This window comes from Eimeria necatrix, genomic scaffold, assembly GCF_000499385.1.
Source record: "Eimeria necatrix Houghton genomic scaffold, Enh_scaff142, whole genome shotgun sequence".
Taxonomy (NCBI): domain Eukaryota; phylum Apicomplexa; class Conoidasida; order Eucoccidiorida; family Eimeriidae; genus Eimeria; species Eimeria necatrix.
In genome coordinates, this window is record NW_013654944.1 from 24,653 (window position 1) to 45,961 (window position 21,309).

A 21,309-nucleotide genomic window follows, 5' to 3' on the forward strand; every position below is an offset into this window, starting at 1 on the left:
ACTAAATTGTGACAGAATCGAGAAAACAGCTCTTACTAGACAGGAGCAGATCAATTAGGGCGAATGAGCCTCAAGGGCACAGATTAGAGGACGGTTTCGAAAATGCCACGCGGGCTCTCCCGTAGGCGGCGACCTCATGGCGTTAAATGTGTCATCGATCAAATAAGTGAAGGATCACCTCAGATCTTTTGAAATAAGTAGGGTTTCGTCTCATTGCCTTTTTGGTTGGTGATTCGCCGTAAGTGGCGTTGATTTCCCGCTAGTAGCAGGTTCTGACTGTTCATTAGGAGGCGGAAATGACGCGTCACTGGAGGTGCGTGGAGGAATCTGTGGAAGCTTTAGGCCTTTTTATCCTTAATTTACTATGTTTATTTTAGCATGACAATATCTTTGCAAAATTAAGCCCCAGGCAGCCTCAACCACCACTCCGAGACATCGCCCAGACAGCCACCGGTACCGTTCCGTGCCCGTTGTCAAGCCCGTAACACAGAAGCGGGCTTTAGCCAAAAACACCAGCCCGTGCTTGTGCATTCAGCTTTCCAGATATTGAGCTCCTGCAAAACATTTGGTTTTAGGCCTACGAGGAGGGTGTGCAAGGGTTCATGGCCGATGACCGCGCCATACGTTCAACTTGCACGGTTGGTCTGGCAGTTGCACGAACTGGCCCTCACTAGTGGACCAACTCTAAAGACATAACAAAAGCCTTTCTCTTTGTTGTGGCTGAAAACATTCAAGCATGCTGACTAGATGCGTGTTCCCAGTTTTCCACTGATTGCAACTGCTGAATTTTCCAGGTCACTACAAAGTCTCCAGTAAGGTGTGTGGGCTTGCGAAAACGCTGTACAACTATCACCCGGCATTGCTTTGTGCAACAGTGCGACGGGAATTTGCAATGACAAAGCTTCTATGGTTCTCTTTCAAGTGATAGGAAAGGAGAAAAATAACGCATGAGATAACCGAGGGCTGCGCTATGCTGTCTACGGCGTCCTGAAGGTCAAGTAGGCCTGCCAGCGCCATTTAGAGCACTGGGCTGCCAAATACATTCTTATAAGACTTTGGGTTGCAAATTGGTGCCCTTTTTATCACGTTGAGAGTAACCGTCACTCCCGCTGGTGGCCTACGCTCCCCACGAACAAATTCCTAACAACTACTGAATCCAGATTTCGACTATAACAGTGCTAAAGCCACACGGCACTAACTGCGAAGGATGGTGTCCAACAGACGGGGCATCTTTAATACAAAAGCTGCTGAGAGGTTTAAACGCTTGCCACTACGTGCCGTAGGAACAATACCGCCACTGCGACAAATCGATGGAGGCTGCAGCGGACGAACAGCCTTCTGTTTAACTAAGCTTTCACTTCAAAAACTGCTGGTCAGCTTCACTAGAGCAAACGAGGGAGCGGAGCCTCTTCAGCTCAGTGTGCCTCTAGTTCTCCCTATGCCCAAAACTTTCTCATCTAACTGAAAAGCGAATTGTCAGCGCTTAATCCAGTAGAAAGCAGTGGGCTTGAGCAAAAATAAAGGAGCTAAATTCATCACCTGTCAGTTAAGTGCAAGGCCATAGGTTTGAGATCAGCCAACAAAGCGCCACGAATCTCAACCAGAATCATCGCTATCGCCGTACGCCTCGCAAAGTGACGCGAAGACATCCCCCTTTTCCTCATCGGCAGCTGCCTTTGCCCCATCCTGTTTGTCTTCACTTTTCGATGTGCCTCCGTCAGCTGCGTTGTCTCCATCTTTCTTCGCATCCTCAGTTGCTGAACCCTCAGCCTCGTTTGAGACAGTGCCCTCTGCTGCGTTGGTTTTAGGCTTTTTTATAATCAAGTTTAACGACGGGCGGGCCTGAAAAAGAAAAGAAGTACGCAGCCGGTGCATGTATTCTAAGTTTAACGCGTTCCATATGTATGGCCGCAGCCGAGCCACGAAGCAACCACATATAACGATGATAGCAAGTGAATTCACTAAAGATTCACTGGATTACAAACACTTGCAACGTCTCACGTCGAGAGCGCGCTTCTTCTGTTTCTCTTTGAATGCTATCGTTGTCACGTCGAAAATGCATCCCTCTCCGAAAGGAGAACTTATTTTTGACCTGTACTTTTGCGCTGCCAAAACTGAAAACGGGGAAGCCTTCCCCAGGGAGGTTTGGCTCGTGTCAGACTCCGCGCTGCGGCGGTCCCGATTCGACGAAGCGACAGAGCTAACAGAAAGCCTGAGAGAGGCTTCTCTCGCCCTGTGAAACTCATCTCGCATCTCATCTTCCTCCTTCTGCCTTGCCAGTTTCTTGCGGCGGTCTTGCGCCCGCAGAGCCTCATAAAACTCGAACTCTTCCTCTGTCACCTGTGGTGTGACCACGCGCGCCACTAGCGAAACGAATTCAAGTCCTATTACTGTACAAAATCCCTCAGTGCTGCACTGGTTTTAAAAAAAGGGGGAAGGGAAAGTAAACGCACAGAGTGAGGAAGGTTTGGGTTCGGCTTTCCTTCTGTAGGCGGTGGAGGCTCCGGTGTTGTCGGCGGCAGTCCCTCCAAGACTTGTTCCGCGTAGCTGTGCAGTCACACAACAACGCCGTGCTGCTGTTAATAATGATTTATGAAGTTCACGCGGTGCGGTCTAGCATCTGCCCATATATGATGAGGAACACAAGGCAAAACAAGAGTTGTTGGTGGACATGCAGCGGCTCTACTTTTTCCTCAGAAACAAGTCCTCTTGTGCGCCAGCACGTCAAAAAAAGGAAAGACGCACCTTTTAAAGTTGGGATCTGCAAAGTAACACAGGCCGCCAAAGAACGCAAGCAGACACCAAACAAAATCACAGAGGGTACACAAGAACCCGAAGCCCAGGCTGCGACACGAATCAAGAATGAGTACTGAGGTTGCAGAAATACTGTCGGAGTGAGCTCCTCTACGACAGAGCCAAAGTAGCGTCCAGCTAGATAACTAATCAACTAAGTAGCTAGCTAGCCAGCACTCCGCTGGACGGCACCAGCTAGCGAGTCGTTCAGCTGACCGCGGCTAAATTCAGGGAGCTTTCTGAGCCTCTCCTGGAGCTCAACCTCCTCCCTCGAGCGCGTGTCCACTTCGCGCTCGCGCACACCCCCCTCTGTGATCTCCGCCTGGTAGACGGAGGATTTGACGAATTGCATCGTGGCGTTTGGTTTGATCCAGTTTACAAAATTCAGTATATCTCAGTGCTTTCGATTTGAAGTGGGCACAAATTGGAATTCTAAACTCAGGCGCCCTAGCCGGTTCGGCGAAATCAGTGGGAACGGGCTCTACAAAATGCTCTGTTTGCGCTATCGTTGCTGCTGGTTAGAGAAAGAAGGCACTGGTAATGCTGCTTCAGGTACGAGGAGACTGGTAATGAGGCAGTCACTGCGACCCGAGATTGCAGGACGTCCGAGCTCTCTGACTTCAAGCCGAAGAAAACGTGAAAAAGAGGCAGCCGTGCAGATTTAGGGTCTGTGCGAACCGCGCGCATCGTGCTCGTGTCCTCCGTTGCCAGCCGCAGCTGCGATGTTGGTTCTCCTATATTTAGAGAACAAGGAGAAAAAAATACATTCTCACAAACGATTTCGCAGATCAAACGGCTCGATTTGCATGCGTTGTCGGGGCAGCCAGCCCCAGCTCTGCGTTTGTTCAGTGTAGCGGCAAGATCCATCCCAATAGCATTAACTGTAACACAGCATCGACGTCTTCTTACAGGAAAGCTAATTTTCGCAGCCGAAATGGCAATTAGCCAAAAACTTAGCTGTACGGGCGAGCAACCTTCTGCTCTGTCCCATACAGTGACTTAAATGGTGGAACTCCGCCGAGTAGGACAGCTCGGCATTTCTTACTCATTTATATACATATTCGTTTATAAGCATCTTGCAAGATCATCAGAGTCATTATATTCGAGCACAGTTTCCAAATATACATCTGCTGTGAACATGTGGCGTCACCACCCGTCACTGGAGTAAACAGCTAGTTCACTATAAGCGCTGTCTAATCGACCTGAATTAAAGTTGCCAAGGGGGCAACTTGTAAAAATATGTTCAATTAAGCGCATTTACATGGATAACGCTAAGGGGAGTGCTAGAGCCGCCTCACTATGGCAGTTTTGGAATGCGTTGAGGTGAGTTCTCTTGCTGAAATCACTCTATTGACCTAATCGCACCCTTGTGCTTTTGTCGAGAGTTGATCCAAGCTACTCGCAGAGTGGACTGCCACCCTAATTGCGGCCTTTTTAGGTTCAGGCTGCGATGCGGCGTATGTTTCCCTTTTCAATTTCTTCTTCTTTTCGCCTTTCCCCAAGTTCTTTTTGCCTTCATTTCCCTCTGAGTGCACTGCGCACTAGTGGAAGATCCGCACACAGTTGCCCCTTCAAGGCCCTGGGGCTCTCCCCTACAGCGTCAGCAGACGAGTTGAGGATTCGTTACATCGAACTGGCAAAGCAGCTGCACCCTGATGCGGCTGCCCCTGGAGCAGCAGCAGCTGCAGATGCTTCAGGCAAATTCATAGAACTCAGGAAAACATATGAGAAAGCTCTACAGCAGCAGCAAGGACAGCAGCGGCAGCAGCAGCAGACGCCGCAGCGCTCCGACAGCGTGGGCTCCTCAGCAGAGCCAGCGGCCCATCACTGGCAGTGGCGGCGTGGATCGCCAGAAGCCTCTGCTGCATATCCTTACAACAGTGCGCTAAGCGAAGCAATTTCCAGGAAAAGACATGAATGGGGAGAAATGCAGAAAGAGAGAGAGCGTTTCTGGAAGACTCGAAGCCAGCAAAGAAACGAAAGAGGCGACAACACTTCGTACATGCGTGATATCAAGGCTCTTTTCAATAGGCGGCTGAGCGAGGAAGAACAAAATGAAAAACATCGAAGGAAAAATAATAGTGCAGCAGCAGAGAGCACTGAAGGAGAGGGTGCGGCTGCAGCAGCGGCTGCTGCAGCCGCAAGGGAAGAGCAGCTGCTCAGAAGCGAACTCAGAGCCTTTGGCCTCGACGATAAATACATAGACCCAGCGACAATATGGTTTCCCAAAAGAAAAAAGAAAGCAGGGAAGGCCCACACATGGGTAAGCAGGCCAGAAAAGAAGTTCAGCACAAAGGCGGTGGTGGCAGTAGTTTGGTTGTTTGCTGTGTTTGGGGCAGCAGCTACTGTTTTTTTTTCTGTAGAATTGAGAAAAGAATCAGAAAGATCAAAGTAAAACACGACTCATGCACCTCGGGTGCGTTACAGAGAAGTGACCTGCAGTAATTCCCTATCCTTTATTTGTTTTTGTTTCGAACGTACTTACGTAAGTATGGGTCTTCGCAGACACCAGCGGCTTCTGCTGCTGCTGGACAGAAGGCAGCAATGAACAGTTCGCACAACGCCGCTTGCAACTAAAATAAAACTTTGAGTGGGAGTGACGTGGCGGAAGCTTTTTTCCACTACTCGTCACCCTCAGGTGTATGTTAATACAGCTCAAGGGGCTTTCAAGGCCTTATGAGGGGCCTATTTCAAGTGAAGACTGTTCAATTCATTTGACTGCTGTATACTGCGGCGCCGACGCATGCTTTCCTGTAGCTCACTAGTTGCGGCAGTTTTGTTTCGAAGAGGAAAGCTGACTAGAACTTATTAACTAATATTCTTGTCTGCAGGTTACTAAATAACTCGGTAACTGCAGCCTACGAAAGATATTGTGTCTGCACTTAGCTTCACTAGCCAATCACTTCGCTGCTGCGACTACTGAAATGTCTTTGGAGAGGCATCCCAGTATCCAATTCTTGGTAAATAGGCTGGGAAACTAGAATGGAATCTAGTGCGTTTCTGCGACTTGTAAAATGCGCAAATAAAAAGGCGATATTAGCCATAAAACAACTTTTATGCCGGTCAGTTGCCTCCATGGGCCTGTACAGTGCAGCATGCTGTTTGCTGCGTCTTCTCCTTTTGCGTTTATTACTTTTGGTTGCCAACAAACTTCCTGAGGAGAAATCTAGAAAAGCGCAAGTGCCTCTTGCGTCTCTTTTCTCACCTTCTCCTTTTGGTTCTCCTTGACTTCCTTTTCTTTACTGTTCTCCGTCTTTTCACGGTCTTTGTCTTCTTAGTTTTCGTCTTCTTTGTCTTTGCCTTTTTAGTTTTCGTCTTCGTCGTCGACTTCTTCGACGTTTTCGCTGATTTCGTCTTTTTACTGCTCTTCTTGGCTGCTGCCTTTTGCTTTTTTGCTGCTGCCTTTTGCTGTTTTGCGGCTGCCTTTTGTTGCTTTGTCGCTGCCTTATCTGCTTTCTGCTGCTGCTTCTTTGCTGCCTTGTTTGCTTTCTGCTGCTGTTTCTTCGCCGCTTTTTCTGCACTCTTCTGCTTTTTTGCAGCTGCCTTCTCCTGTTTTGCAGCTGCCTTGCTTGCCTTCTTTTGTTGATTTGCTGCAGCTTTCTCCTGTTTCGCCTTTGTTTTGTCAGCTTTCTTCTGGCTCTTGGCTGCTGCCTTATCTGCTTTCTTTTGGTCCTTGGCCGCTGCTTTGTCTGCTTTCTTTTGGTCCTTGGCTGCTGCTTTGTCTGCTTTCTTTTGGTCCTTGGCTGCTGCCTTCTCTGCTTTCTTTTGGTCCTTCGCTGCTGCCTTGTCTGCTTTCTTTTGGTCCTTGGCTGCTGCTTTGTCTGCTTTCTTTTGGTCCTTGGCCGCTGCTTTGTCTGCTTTCTTTTGGTCCTTGGCCGCTGCTTTGTCTGCCTTCTTTTGGTCCTTGGCCGCTGCTTTGTCTGCCTTCTTTTGGTCCTTGGCCGCTGCTTTGTCTGCCTTCTTTTGGTCCTTGGCCGCTGCCTTGTCTGCTTTTTTCTGTTCCTTGGCTGCTGCCTTGTCCGTTGTTTTCTGTTCCTTGGCTGCTGCCTTGTCTGTTTTCTTCTGTTCCTTTGCTGCTGCCTTCTCCGCTTTTTTCTGTTCCTTTGCTGCTGCCTTGTCAGCTGTTTTATCTCCCTTAGCGGATTTCTGTGCTTTGTCACTGCCGCCCTTGGCTGCCGCCCCGTCCTTTCCATTTCCTGCTTTGGCTGCTCCCTTGTCTGCTTTCCCTTCCGCTTTATCTTTCTTCGCTGCTGCTTTGTCTGCCTTTGCTGCTGCTTTATCTTTCTTGCCCGCTGCTTTTTCTGTCTTATCTGCTGCTTTATCTGCGCTTTTACTTGATTTATCTTTCGCCTTGTCCTTTCCCTTTTTTGATTTTGCTGAGTCTCCTTTGGCATCTTTTCCTGCCTTCTCGTCCTTGCCTTTGTTGGCGCCATCTTTAGCGGCATCTTTGCCGCCAGCTTTACTGTCGCCGCCCCCCTTTTCTTTCTTTCCTTCTTTTTTGCCCTTTTTATCTGTTTTTGTATCTGCTGCCTTTCCACCTTTGTCCTTTTTATCTTTCCCTTTGTCCTTTGCTTTGTCCCCTCCTTTATCCTTTGCCTTTTTGTCTTTTGTGTCTGCTTTGGCACTTTTGTCTTTTTTGTCTGCTTTGGCATCCTTTTTGGACGCTGCTTTGTCCTTCTTTTTTTCATCGCCAGCAGCTTCCTTTGCATTCTTCTCCTCCTTTTTCTTCGCTTTTTTCTCTTCCTTTTCAGCTTTCTTTTGCTCTTTTTTTTCCTCCTTTAGTCGCTTCTTCTCTTCTTTCTCGGCATTTTTCTGCTCCTTCTCCCTTTCTTTTCTTTCCTTCTCCTCCTCTGCTTTCCTTCGCTTCGCCTCTTCCTTAGCAGCCTCTTTCGCGTGCTTCTGAGCGTATTCTTCATCGTATCGGTTTTTGTAGTGGTCATAGTGGTCATCATAGTCCCCGTACATGCCCCCCCCATACATTGGCCCCCCATACATGCCACCCCCGTACATCCCACCGCCCATGGCGTACGGGTCGTAGTATGTGCCGTCTAGCCCGTAGGCTGAGCCGCCCATTGCATAGCCTGAAGCCCCGACTGGGTAGGCACCAACTCCCCCCATGGCTCCCCCGTAGCCCATGGCTCCTGGTGCCCCCATCATTGAGGGGTCACCGTAGGCTCCTGGCATGTAGCCCATGTCTGCGTAGCCCATTTCGGCGAGTGGCAAGTCCTCGACGTAGGCGGGGTCGAATGGGTCCTCCCCGACGGCCCCCTCGTCCTCGAAGCCCACCTCTCCCTCCCCTAAGGCGTCAGGCCCCTGCCCCTCCCCCAAGCCCTCTAGAGCCACCTCCGGCGGCACGTCTGGGGTGTAGTCCCCAGGCGCGAAGTCCGTTGCTGCTGCTGCTTCGGCCTGCGCGCGGGCTCCCCCGGGGGACCCCTCGGTGCCGGGCGATGGGGTAGCGCTGGGGTTAGGTGGGGTGGTGCTTTGTGACAGTCTGGCAGGGGGCAACACCAATTTCCCGTAGCCTTCCTCCACCAGCTCGGGGGCGGGGTAGATTGTTTTCTTTTCGCTGCTGTCGTACTTGTCCATTTGCACTAGTGAAGTAGGGACAGAAACAAAGGGGCGGCCGCTCCAAACGCTTCCAAATGGAAGGCCTAAGCTGCTGCTGGAGGGGTACCCCAGCCAGCGTCGCTTCGCAGCTCCTGCGGACGCGCCGATGAAGGGAGTTGTAGGCTCAGCATATCTGGGGAGTGGTGCAGAAGGTGGTGCAGCAGCAGCAGCTGCTGCTGCTGCGCCGACGGCGCTGCTGCCGTGGCTCTTTGGCGGTACACTTGGCCCCGACACAAACGTGTGGGGCTGTACAGCAACATCAGCGCTCAGCGGAAGAGCGGCGAACTTATATCTTCTGCTTTCCTCAGCAGCATCAGCGTCAACAGCAGCAGCTGCCGCAGCAGCCGCATCGGAGTCGCCCAAAAACTTGAAAAAGTCATCTGCGGCAGATGAAGGGCTCCTGCGAGAGCGGAGGCCAGCTCTGGAAGCCCACGCCTGAGGCCTGTCTGTTGCTGCTGTGCTGTTGCTTTCCAAGGGGGTGTTGGGGCTTAGCGACCTCTGAAGTGGCCCCTGGAGCAGCTTTTGCTGAACCTCAGTGGTCCAACGCTGCAGAGCATTTTCATCTGAAATACAGGAGAAGACATTGGGTGAATGGCTGAATTGGTAGCGGTTTTGTGTGGCAGTGTGTGGATAAGGATGCCTGTGGCACCAGAGCTATTCGAGTGGCAAAGAGACCTTGATACAACTAAAATGTACTTCAGCTCGTATGTCTCTTTAGTGCAAGATGAATTCTGTTCAGAAGCAGGAATGGCAATGCACGAACAAACACAAACATTAGCATGAACAGGTGCAGGGCTTAGCCCAGTGACTCACAGCTCCTGGGCTTTGTGCCATGGTGTTCAGCTGAGGGCAGTTGGAGAGCAGAGGCGACAGGCAGAAGCAGAGAGGCGGCAAAGTTGATGCAGCAAAAAACCGCAAATAGGCAGCTGCAGCGCCGCCTGTGTGCTTCTGCTGGTCCGTGTCTGCTGCTGCTGCTGCCATGCGACGCAACGGAGGGTAAACGGGAGGAATCTGAGGCTGGAAGGCGAGTAAAAAAAGAGGTTCCCTCCCACATGAGTTTGTCAAGGGCTGCCGCTGAAGCGAGTTCACGGCATTTGCGCTGTCTCAGTGGTCCGACCAGTCAGCCCGTGGACCGATCCTTCTCCCCCCAATCGAATGGGTCATCCTGCCCTCCTTGGCTTTAAAGGAGGAAACCTGCACAAAACTTGACTTTAAATTTGGAAAAGGAAAATTATTTCGCGAAAACTGCCGGGGATTGCCTCAGATCAAGCATTGATCGCCCCGCGGCCAGCGGCTCCAGGCAGCGGGACGCAGCCGGCAGTTGTTGGCAGCAGGCAATGACTGATGAATGAGCCTAAAACCCATGAGTTCTTCAGCATCAGACTAAATAGCAATGAAATGTGACACAACATTGAGACAAGACCCATACTCGTGTTCTGTCCTTAGATGCGCGATTTCCGCTGAACTGGAGCCCAGGACCCTCTGCTGTCGTCACCTGCAGGTAAATGGCAGTTATTGAGCCTCGCGCTAAGAAAACCATATTTGAAATGTATACTTTATTTAAGTGAAAGCGTTTTATCTTATTATCGCTGCCTTCTGTCCTTGGTTTCAAGTTGACTTCCGCCTCTCGTATTGCCTGCTGCTCAGGAGGAACGTAAACACCATTCATTTATTCACACCGAAGTCACTCAGTATCTGCCAGTTCTATTCATTTATTAATTGACGCCAAAGGCGCCGCGAGTCAAACTGGATCTGCTCGGAGCAGAGTTACTCCACATCTTCAACGGCAACTGCTCCCCCATACATTATCCCTGCTAGCGAACACAAGGATGGCAGCGGCTGCTGCAGTGGCTGCTGCTGCGCTGCTGACTAGTTGCTTATTCACGACACGCTGGCAGGCCATTCGAGAAACCCAAAGGAGCAGTGGTGGCCCTGCTGCCACTCAGCTTGCAACTTTGCCTCAGATTTATCACTACACGCGCAAAGCTAAAGGGTCCTTGTGCATGCTAATGCATAGCTAAACCGTCACAGCACTTTATCTGCGAAGTTTAGAAAAGGCGAAGGCGCCGCAGCGCCTGCATCTGCCCCTCTGCAGCCAATGCTACCTAAAACTGCTGCCGCTGCAGCAGTCTCCCCTGAAACACTGAAACCCCTAAGTAATGAACTATGGGGCGGCCCTGCGTGGGCCTTCTCAGCCCCCAATGTTTCACATTTCTACCAAGTTCTACAGCAACGCAAGCGCCAGATATTCCTGCCTATCCAAACAAATGGAAAAGTGAGTTCAGTGGGGCCACCGTAGCGACGGCACATGCGTTTCTTTGCATTCTATGAATAGCGTTTGTGCGCCACTCCGTAGAAGTTCAGCCGATTCAGGTAGGTGTAAGTGGCCCCTGTTTGGTTTTCTTGAACAAATAGCTGAGCCGATGAGCACATATGAAATTTGCTACCAGGCAAAGCTATTCTGCGGCCGCTGATGACATCCTCAGCCGTAAGCTGCACTGAGAAAGCGCACGCCTCGTCAAATACACCGCAGAAGTTGATGGCGCTTTTGTTACAGTACACCTGTACAGAAACAAAAAAGTAAATCGAGGATAAGCGCAGTGAGCACACGTAGGGATAAGAGCAATGCAGCAGGGACGCCACGTGATTTCAGGTCAGATATACGTGAAGCGAAACGAAAATAAAGGGTACATGCAAAGATATGGAGGACCAAAGCGTTTCATGATATTTCCGCCTTTCATATCTGTCTGTGAGTATGCACACCGCAGTGTTTGTACACCTGAAAATCACCGACTCAGGTAACCCTTTACACCAACGATGACAAATACAGACCCACCCAACCAAATAAAAAGAGGAAAAATAAAAGCATAAAAGAGCAAGCCCTTTTTACCTTAACCAGCATTGGTGCCGCCACTGAATCTTCCTCGTCGCTGTTGGTGGGGAAGCCGGCAGGTGGAGTGGAGGCAATGATAGAGAATGAGGCGAGCTAAAGCAAAACAAGATAAATAAGATGTATGGGGGGAACTAGTTCAAGTTAATTTGTGGTGACCTCGCTTTACAGTTTCGTTATGAAACAAAATACTGTAGCAACATGCGGGGGTCAGCCATGAGCGTAGTTGACCGCAAGCCTTGAAATGACAAGGCCGAATGCTGTGCTACAAACACAAAATGGCATTCAACAACACTGCTTAAGAGCAAGAACTCACCCTGATAGGCTGTTTGAAGCAGACATTTATCAACAGCTGCTCATCTACGTCGGACACAAGCGCCAGATTGCCTTCTCGAGTCCTCAAGATCTGCTGCAAAGTCGCTATTTCTGCCGTTGCAGCAGGAGCAGCACTTGCTGCTGCGTCCGCCTGTAAGTCTTCAGCTGCCCGTGAGGCCCCTGCTTGCTCCAGGGCGTTTGAGCTTCCTGTGTTTGCTGCCACAGCTTCTGCTCCTGACAAGCCGGCTTCACTAGCTGGCGGGCCTGCGTCCCCTGTTGGCGCTGAGACAGCTGGGAGGTCAGAGGCTGCTGCTCCTTCTGCGTCTGCTGCAGTGTCGCGGCCCTGCCCTGGTGCTGCTGCTGCAGCCGAAGCAGCAGCAGAAGGTCGCGAGGCCGAAGGCGCCGGCTGCCGCGCATTAAGGGCTACGCTGGAAGTGAGGTCGAGAGCATCCCATATCTCTGTGAACTCCGACTTATTGTGCAAGTCCCGGGGCTCCAGCCCCATGGCGACAATGGCTGTCTGTGCAAAATAGAAGGGATGCCTTTCTTTTTAGGCGCCTGAGTAGCCTCTGTGATGAGTAAGCTGTAGAAGGAAAGGCTCAAGCGTCGAGAATAAGCAAAATGTGGGCACTCACGTTGCTCCGGGTGCTGTTCTGACCACAGGTGCGCAGCAGAGGGCAACACAGGGCAGCAACTGTAGCCTAGGCCCAGATAAATCGAAACTTCTCCTTGAAAGATAAAGATATCGCAAAAATGAAACGAATGATTAGAAAAAGCCACTAAAGTGCGGGAGAAAGAGACACGCACAACGTGGAAGCGGCGAAGCTGCTGAACTCAAAGAGCCAACTGACAGGAAGCGACGAACGGACCTCAGAAACAAAGAACGTTGGCTCACAACAATCTAAATGGTTCTTTTTCAATGTTTACACGCGAATAAATTTGCAAAATCGTGAGACTCTCGGTTCAAACGAACGCAATCATCATGACGATCGAGTGGTGAGCGGACACCGATAGACACTACATGCAAACCTCAGCAAAGAACATCTATGAATGCGAGTAATTAACTATGCCTTGACTGATTGCTCTACATTTCTGTCATTTTGATGGCTTTCATTTACTATCCAGTATCAAACTTGAGGGGTTTCCGCCCGGGCGCAGAGGCGGCATTCCTGTGTGCAATGTTTGTGTTTGTCTGTAGGCAGTACAGAAGGAACTGTGTTGAAGGGAAGTATAACTACACTAAATTAAATCCACACAGTTGATCAAAACGTTAAATAATTAACTGTGTCCATCGTGTCAGTTACCAGTGGCACCTGCGACTGGAAATCCGTGGAGCCCTCGACAAGTTGGGTCGTTCAGGAATTCCTACAGTAGAGTCAATATCTGCACTTTCTCGAATCTAGTTCTCAACCCTTGTACTATCATTCATAAAACACATCTTAATTTTTTAGACATTTTTTACGGGTGTGCCAGCTTGTCGTCCGTAATGCGCGAAGGATGTCTACGGAACTAAACATAGGTGGACTGAAATTTAATGTGGAGTCGAGGTGGTCTTTTAGGTATGTCAATGTGCGTGCATATGCTGCCTTTAAGTCTCATCTGTTGTGGTGAGGGGACGTTATTGCTACGTGGGTCTGCCTTTTCCTAAGTACACCTTCGCCTGTAAATGCATGCTCATTCGAAACACACAAATACTTCCGTAAAAGTGGTTACACAAGGCGTACAACCATGTGCATGCATATGGATATCTATAAAAGTCTGTATGTGCACAAATGCAAAAATAGATGAGCAACTGCATACATGCAATCTGAGTCTACGCGGGTGAGTATGTAGATATAGGGAAGGTTTCATACCTCTGCGTCAGAACGTTGGCTCATAAGGCGTAGAACACACGCACATCTATGTTTGCACGCAAGTAGGCCAAGTAAAAAAAACTAGTCTCATTGGTTCCACATTAATGAATCACTGGTTGATTTGCACTTTGCGGTTCCGTAGTTTTTTTAATGCTGAAAGGCTATCGTATCTACTCGGTGTCGAGGTGGTGAATAGAGTAATATTTTGCGGATCGCTTGCATTGCGTGGTGTATCTTTGTTCGACTTTTTTGCTCTGTAGGTTTGCTTTAATTACATCCTTATGATTGAAAACTGATCAAGCGACGAAAATGGGGGATTTAGAGGGGTATTTGTTACCCCGTCCCCGCCAACGACCGATATAAGCCAAAAGTCGGCCGCAGCCACCAGTGCAGCTAGTGGGAGAAAAAGGGCTGAGTCAGGAGTAAAAACCTGGACAGTTTACTTTGCCAGCCGCAGAAATGCAGACGTTAACTAAATCATTCGAATTTTCCTCTTAAGTTTGTGCGAATCATTCACGCGCTGCCTGGTCAGCCCAGTCCACGACCGCATGTCTGGCGCACAAGGGTAGGAGACACAAGTACGCCTCCCAGAAACGCAAAATCTAGCGAAATAGGGGAGTAGATTAAATTGAAACGCAAAGAGAGAGTGATACTAAATAAAGTGTACGCTGCTGACCAGCAAGTACTCAGAACCTCCCTAGGCGCTACGCATGATGGTGGTAGGCCACCGGTCTGCTGCCGTGCGTATCTCGCCAGGTACACTTAATGATTACCACTTTTGAATCGAAAGATCTTTAAACTTAGTTTTGTAAGCGATAAGATGCTGTGTTTCAATAAAAAGCTCTCTTTGGCCCCATAAAGCCGCGAGTCTCCGCTGCATTTCGGTGGCTGCAGCTGCGCGATTGCCTTAATCGCTGCAGTCTTGAAGTGATCCTTCGCTGCATTGCTTTTGAGTCTTCTTTACTAATTAAGCAGGGGCCTGAACTTGTTTTCGACTTCTGTCCTTTTGAGCAGCCACACTCCAAGCCAAGAGATGCAGGGTCCCCTTCCGCCGTGTTGGCTTTCCCGGTTGTCTCCGCTGGCTCCATCGTTTTTGTTTGAGGGTTTGGCTCTTGTTCTTACCTAGAGGAAAATTATTGACTAAAGGACACATTTGTGTTTCCCTCCTTGAGTTTTTATTCTCTCGTTCTGCCCGCTGACCGGCTCTGTTGTAGTCAACATGGGCGACAAGTAGTAGCCATACTGTTTGAGCCAGCTAGATGCAGCTTACAGCCCGTTCCGGGGCCTCTCTCAATCTTTCAGGGGGCCCCTGTGCATCCCCTCCGTCTATCCGTGATCAGATCAAAGCAGCTACAGCGCTTCATGCACGTGCGCATGGGCCACAGCTACTCAGTAAAGTGAAGAGCTCCTTGCTGCTCGCCAAGATGCTGCTGCAGCAGCCATTGCTCCTTTGGGCAGCGTTAGGGTTGGCGCTGTTCACTGAGCCCTCAACGTCGTTGACTGACCCTGGGGGACCACTGCACGGACAATTTCGCGGCCTTCTGCAAGAGCAGCTTGGCCGCCCATCTTTTCTTTTTCTTTCTAAGCAAGATAAACAAGAACCGGCAAACTCAGCAGCACTGAATGGCACCCCCGTGGATCCCTTCTCTGCCGCTCAGATGCTAACGGAAGAAAGCTACAAGAACAAATTAACTGCAACAGTACACGTCTTCCATGCAAGCCCCGACGAGCACAGCCAGAAGAATATGGATGTAGAAGATGCAAGGGGGCCGTCAGCCACTCCTATCTCAACCCAACCCTCAACAGGAGGCTCCTGGATTCAAGTTGGGCCTAAAGGGATTCCTGGAGATCCCAACAAGGTGGCCGAGAAAGGCCCTTCCAGTGGGGAGGCCAAGGGCGCCGGGGCTCTTGAGCACTCCATCAAGGACGGAGCTCATGGGAGTCTTTCTGAAAAGGACGACGAGGTGCTGTTGGCTGTACCCGCTCACTACTCATCTCCGGGTGTGAAGCCTCATTTGCCCTTTTTACCGGAATTTCTTACAAACAATTTGAAGAAAGAAGAAAAAAGCTCAGCTACTGCTACTGCTACCGCAGCAAGTGGCCAGAAGCACAAGCAGCAGCCAGTGGCAGCTTCTGCTGCATCTTTGGTTGAGGCTTCATCCAGTGCAGAGGGGGAGGGGCTCAAAGAGAAGCAGAATGCAGATGAGAAAAAAGGAGCTAAGGAAGAAAACACGCATGCAGAAGAAGACACGAATGAAAACACGCGAACAACAGGGCTAAGCGAAACAGAAGCAAAACATGGAGGAGAGGAGGAAGCTGCCGAAAAGACGAAAACAGAACAACATGAGCAGGAAATCAAGGAATCAGAAGCAAGTGCAGCAGCACCCAGCGAGACGGAAGGCACTGCAGCACCAACAGAGCACAAGGGCAAGCCCCCCAGAGAGCACGAGGGGGGTGCTCCAACAAAGCAAGAGGGCGAAGCCGCAACAGAGCACGAGGAAAGCGCTACGACAAAGCACGAGGAGCCTCCCTCCCATCCCAAACTCACTGGAGCACCTGCTGAGGCGGGAGCTCATGCAGAGGCAGGAAAGGCTCCCAAGGAAGAAACTGTAGAGAAAATGGCAGCGGAAGCAGAGGAGCCAGAAGAGGAGGAGGAGGAAGTTGAGGCAGCAACAAAGCAAGCGAAAGAAATAACACATCTTAAACAAGCACCCGAAAAGAAAGAAACAGAAACAGAGGAGAAGACCGAGAAGGAAAAGCCACCACACAAAGCTGCTGCTGCTGCAGCTCCTCCTGCAGCAAAAGAGGAAGCGCCTAAAGAGAAAGAGACAGAAAAAAAGGCGGTACCTAAAACAGAAGAAGAAAAGGAGAAAGAGCGAGAACGGCACGCGAAAGAGCTGGCAGAAAAGGCCACAAAATTAGCCAACATACAGCGCATGGAGGTAAGATAAAGCACAATGCAGAATTGAAGACATAAATTAGTGAACAAATGAACTTTGTCAAGTAGCCAAGTTATTCATGTCTCGTGTTCACCCGGCCTACACTCAAAGAATATATTTATTTGCCTCCATGTTTGCTCCTTCTTATTGACCTTTCGCTGCTCCTGTCATTGCGCGTGATCTGCAGCAAGACGCTTTGCTCAAGCTGCACATGCTGGGTGAGGGGGGTCCCCGAGCGAACGTCATTACCCCTTCTGGTGCCTCTGCTATGAGCATTGAGGACGCTGAGCAGCAGCAGCAGCTGGCAGCTGCAGCAGCAACAGCGCAGCAGCTAACTGCCCGTTTAAGAGTTCAAAATGAATTGAAAGAAAGAGAGATCAAAATAAAACAAAAAGAAATAGCACACCTTAATCTGCTGAAGCACGTGCAGGTGCTCATGCAGTCAGCAGTGTCCAGCATATGGAATAAGCTTACAAACGTGAGGCAAACTGTTAATTCACAGGCACATCGACAAATGACGGCAGCAAACAAAAGAAGCATGAAGCCACCACTTCTAAGTTAAATGACTGTTGATCTGAGGCAATATGTCCCAAGTTTACGAGGCGCCTTCGTGTGAAGTAGACGAGCTTGCTGTTTGCTGGACATCGTTGTCTTTGAGTGCTAATGATATTATTGTAACAGTGATGTCTTGTTAATGTCTCTCTATATATTGCCTGCCTTATTTCCCAACGTACAGGTCCAGAAGACCCTGAAGCGGCTTGCAGAAGCGAGTGAGAAAGTAAACAAGCAATTTATGAGGGAGACGAACAACAGAGTGTTGAGACCACAGGAGCTCCCCAGAGCGATTACGACAGAAGAGCAAAGAAAAAAGCAACTACTCATCAGCAAGCAAACTGGAGTTCCCCCGCTAGACTGTCCCGTCGGTAGGAATTTATACAGACACAGGGCTGGCGTGCTGCCTCCTTTTTACTCAGCTGTTTATTCGTTTCGGTATTAAGTGGTGAGATGCTTGAATTTTTGTTAGCTTAACAAGGAGTCATTCGTCTCACCACCTAATACTGGTAGTTGGCACTGTTAGATTCTGTGCCTGCTCACTTGGCTGGCTGGTTGGCCTGTTGTCTTGCATTCCTTTTCACCTTATAACCTTTTTCCAGAATGCACACTGTTCTGTTCACTTATCATCCCACTGGTTTAATTAGTGCATGGAGCCCAATGCAATCATGCTATAGGTGCAAGGAGTTTTTGTTTTCCGCGTCTATTTGTAGTCATGGGGACGTAACTTTCCATTTGTCTTTCCGTTTGTCTGCTTGTCACTGCTCCATCAAATATAGTCGCTAGTTGCCTAGCTTTTTATCATGCCTATTTTTGTTTGAATTAATTCCCGTCTTCTTTGTACTAATGGAAACATGCATGTCCTGGCACTGAACTTAGTTATTCTCATCAAGGGTTGCATAAGTGCCACTCTTCATTAATGTGATTGTTCTAACTTTTCGCAATTAGTTTATTAATTATTTCTATTTTTATCTTCAGAATGCGACCCAACTACCTGCGACAACAAGCCAACTTTTGCTACGCACTGTTTTGTAAGTCAAGACTACAAATAAACAATCACTAGTTCCTTGCTTCCTAGTATCTCGCCAATTCAACTACTCATTTGTTTGCTTCAGTGCTTGTCTATCCACACGTTTATCCCTTCTTATCTGTCTATCCACTATTTTTTGGCGTGTCGTCTGCAGAGATACGATTTGGTTGCGGGTGGCGGTGGCTTTCGTAATTGTGTGCCTTTTACAGATGAGGCAACGGCAGCGTGCCCAGAGGTAAATACTTGGCTTAGTTTTTTGGAATTGTTGATTTTAAAAGCTTCATTCTGCCCAGTTGGTTACTTGTTTACAACACAAACAATGCATTTAGGTCATTTTGCCTAATTAGCAACATTTTGCCCTACTTGGTTTGTCACTGAAAGCTGTATACTTTCCTCTCTCTAAATGAACTCGTCGTGTGCTGGCCGTAGAGGCGCAGCAGAAAAACACGCATGACGATAAGCAAAACTACTGAAAAGGCTTGAAATGTGAACAAGAAATGTGCGAATAGATGCAGCGCAGCCATTACTCTGTACAAATGCACTGCGGGCATCCGTGTACGTACATAGCGAATTATAAACCTAGCAGTTAACTAAGTAAGTAGTCTGTTTACGCTCTTATTATTTTGCAGTCCTACACCCGTTGTGCCATGGCGGCACCTGTTCGCGGACGACGGTATGAACTTTTGGCATCCGTAAGCCCTGATGAATGAGTGGACAGATGTACCGTTAATCCGATTGTTGAATTACATTACTATTTTTCTTGCTTTATATTTTTATCACTTTAATCAAACTGCTTGAATTATATCACAGTTACTCTTTGCCTACATTTTTGTTACTCATGCAATCGCCTTTCTCATCATTGTTTCCGCCCCATGTTTTTGAGTTCACGCATCTGTATTTCATATTTGCTCAGCCGTGTCACTTAGCAAGGTCTGCGTACACATAGAAGTGTGAATATATTCACATTAATTCAATTTTTTCCAGACTTCTATGCACATGCGTACATATACATACGTAAATGGCTTCTATGCACATGCGTACATATACATACGTAAATGTGTCGCCTTTTACGCAGTTGGTATTACAAAATGTCTATAGGTGTCGACGTCAATCAGTATTTGCTTACGTTCAAATTCTTTCATATACGTGCACACAATTACGTCATGTATGCGCTTCCGTTAAAGACCTGAATTTGTAGAATCTGCATGCAGAAAGAGTGTGTCTAAACGTGCACGCGCCTGGACCTACTATCCCCCTCACACATATATACTATGTATAAAAGTATTACATACGTAGGCGCATATATATTTATTATGTTTGTGGTTCTTCATGGCGGCGCCTCTACCTTCAGATTTACTGACCATATGGCAATCAGAAGGCATGAAAAACATGTAGATGCAGTTTGTGTTTAGTCTGAGTGACAATAATTACTGCTCATGTTTATCAAACTGCTGATGAATCTGCTCGCTTTGGCTTCCTCTTGAGTTCGCTTGCCTATTTGTCTATTTGCTCCTCTGCTCAGCCGGCCAACAATCCCATGCCTCAGGCTCTTTTTATCCGGGGCAACAACATGCACAGCTGTTTGCGGCTAATGGCCGTGCACAAAAAAACTCAATGCGCGTATGCAGCAAAAAACGCCCACACTATACTTTCGATTTCCATCCGCGCTGCTGCTGTTGCTGTTGCTGCTGATAATTCTTCTCTAGCTGCTGTTTCGTAAATATACACTTAAAGGTTTGACTAGCCAATTAATAAGCTTGTTTTATCCACTTAGTATATTTTGCTTTTGTAGGCCTACTGGCACCGAGTCTGTTCTGGCCACTGTAGAAGACACTCAAAACGTAAAGAAGATGCCTCCACCTCGTGTGCTTGAGCACGGTGCCATCTTCGAGAATGTACAGGTGAGAAATATAAAACACGTGAAGAAAGAAGCTAAACTGCGAATGAATAAGTGACGTGTCGCATGAATAAGAAATAGGCGAATCCGTTAGAGCTAGCCAATTACTCGATTGACAAGACCTGTTCTTGAGACAAATGCCCTTTATGCTCCAGACTTTGTTCATTTGAGAAACAATATGAAGAGCTGCTTGAGGCTAATAAACTGTGCACAAGAACATTTCATGCGCGTAGAATGCAAATTATGCATGAGATGCAGCAGCAACAACATGTCTGGTTTCTCATCATTAGAACTGGATGTGTGTCTAGCTAGCCCAGCGCATGTAAAGGAACAACTCGCATGCGAGGTGCCCACGTATTTAACCTAGGCAAATTTGAAAGGTTGAACTATCAAGCGGCAATATTCACCCTTATTATTTAGTTTCCCGCATATTATTGCGTAGCATGTGCTAGTAATAAGCTTTCCAATTGACTTGTGCTTCCTCCCACGTTTGCTTGTTCCTTTAATTCTTTGTTCAGATCGCTTCACCAGGAGAGTACAAGCTGTGCATGCTGCAGTTTTACATCCCTCCAACGAAAAAGGAAGAAGAAACGAAAGAGAAGGAGGTGAAAAAACCAGACAATGTGGTTGTCCTAGGGATAGATGAAATAGGGTCCGTGACTGTAGTTGAGCCAAAAGCGAGACAGAGACACGAGGGCCCCGTAGCACAAGCAGCAGCAGCAGCAGCAGAATCCAAGCAAGCAGAAAAACAGGCTGAGACAGAGCCGCCGCAGAAGCAACAGCAGACGCATGAAGCAGCTATCACGCCTGCTGAGGAAGAAGAAGAAACAAGAAACACAATAATCAAAGGCATGGGAAAGGAGAAAGAAGGGAAAGAGGCAATAAAACAAACTGATTCTGGAGTGAAAAGGAAAACGGAAAAGCAGGCAGAAATAAAGCCTCACGCTGAAACGCATGCAGTGACTGAAGAAAGCACAAAACAGGTAGAAGAAGAGTCAAAAACAAAATTGGTGGAGAAAGAGGAGGCAAAACCAAAGGAAACGGAGGGAGGGGAGGCAAAACAAAAGGAAACAGAGAAAGAGGAAGCAAAACCAAAGGAAACGGGAAAAGCGGAAGAGGCCAAAATAAAGCCACAAAAAATAGGGGAGGCAAAATCAAAGGAGACGGAGAAACAAGGAGAAACAAAGGAAAAGCCAGCAGAAAAAGGAAAGGAGATGAAACCAGAAGGGGCGGAAAAAGAAGAAGAGGAGAAAACAAAGGATACAGAGACGGAAGACGAAGAGGAAGAGATGAAAACAAAAGAAGCCGAGAAGGGGAAAGAGAGAGAAGAGTCCCGTGCAGATAAGCATGCAGAAGGAAAATCCCTGGAGTGACTTGGACCAGGTCCTACACATGTATGCAGATAGACAAACAAACCGTTTTATTCGTTTTAG

The 21,309-nt window shown here is 48.4% G+C and overlaps 5 protein-coding genes across 5 annotated transcripts; 2 read left to right on the forward strand and 3 right to left on the reverse strand.

Moving 5' to 3' along the window:
• Nucleotides 1-1,596: 1,596 nt before the first annotated feature.
• ENH_00013610 (hypothetical protein, conserved) lies at nucleotides 1,597-3,145 on the reverse strand (the record flags this gene model as incomplete). The annotated part of the gene is made up of 5 exons (XM_013584247.1): nucleotides 1,597-1,842; nucleotides 2,002-2,340; nucleotides 2,454-2,547; nucleotides 2,746-2,761; nucleotides 3,010-3,145. The coding sequence occupies 5 exons, from the start codon at nucleotides 3,143-3,145 to the stop codon at nucleotides 1,597-1,599; spliced, it is 831 nt and encodes a 276-aa protein (XP_013439701.1).
• Nucleotides 3,146-4,243: 1,098 nt separating this feature from the next.
• Nucleotides 4,244-5,188, forward strand: ENH_00013620 (hypothetical protein, conserved; the record flags this gene model as incomplete). The annotated part of the gene is made up of 1 exon (XM_013584248.1): nucleotides 4,244-5,188. One exon carries the CDS (start codon nucleotides 4,244-4,246, stop codon nucleotides 5,186-5,188), a length of 945 nt encoding a protein of 314 aa, XP_013439702.1.
• An 806-nt stretch (nucleotides 5,189-5,994) lies between these two features.
• Nucleotides 5,995-8,379, reverse strand: ENH_00013630 (hypothetical protein, conserved; the record flags this gene model as incomplete). Its single annotated transcript, XM_013584249.1, has 1 exon — nucleotides 5,995-8,379. One exon carries the CDS (start codon nucleotides 8,377-8,379, stop codon nucleotides 5,995-5,997), a length of 2,385 nt encoding a protein of 794 aa, XP_013439703.1.
• Nucleotides 8,380-10,725: 2,346 nt separating this feature from the next.
• ENH_00013640 (hypothetical protein, conserved) lies at nucleotides 10,726-12,110 on the reverse strand (the record flags this gene model as incomplete). The annotated part of the gene is made up of 3 exons (XM_013584250.1): nucleotides 10,726-10,962; nucleotides 11,291-11,386; nucleotides 11,607-12,110. 3 exons carry the CDS (start codon nucleotides 12,108-12,110, stop codon nucleotides 10,726-10,728), a joined length of 837 nt encoding a protein of 278 aa, XP_013439704.1.
• A 2,607-nt stretch (nucleotides 12,111-14,717) lies between these two features.
• ENH_00013650 (hypothetical protein, conserved) lies at nucleotides 14,718-21,249 on the forward strand (the record flags this gene model as incomplete). Its single annotated transcript, XM_013584251.1, has 9 exons — nucleotides 14,718-16,400; nucleotides 16,585-16,875; nucleotides 17,134-17,320; nucleotides 17,928-17,980; nucleotides 18,134-18,214; nucleotides 18,609-18,671; nucleotides 19,502-19,599; nucleotides 19,772-19,880; nucleotides 20,395-21,249. 9 exons carry the CDS (start codon nucleotides 14,718-14,720, stop codon nucleotides 21,247-21,249), a joined length of 3,420 nt encoding a protein of 1,139 aa, XP_013439705.1.
• Between the last annotated feature and the right edge of the window lie 60 nt (nucleotides 21,250-21,309).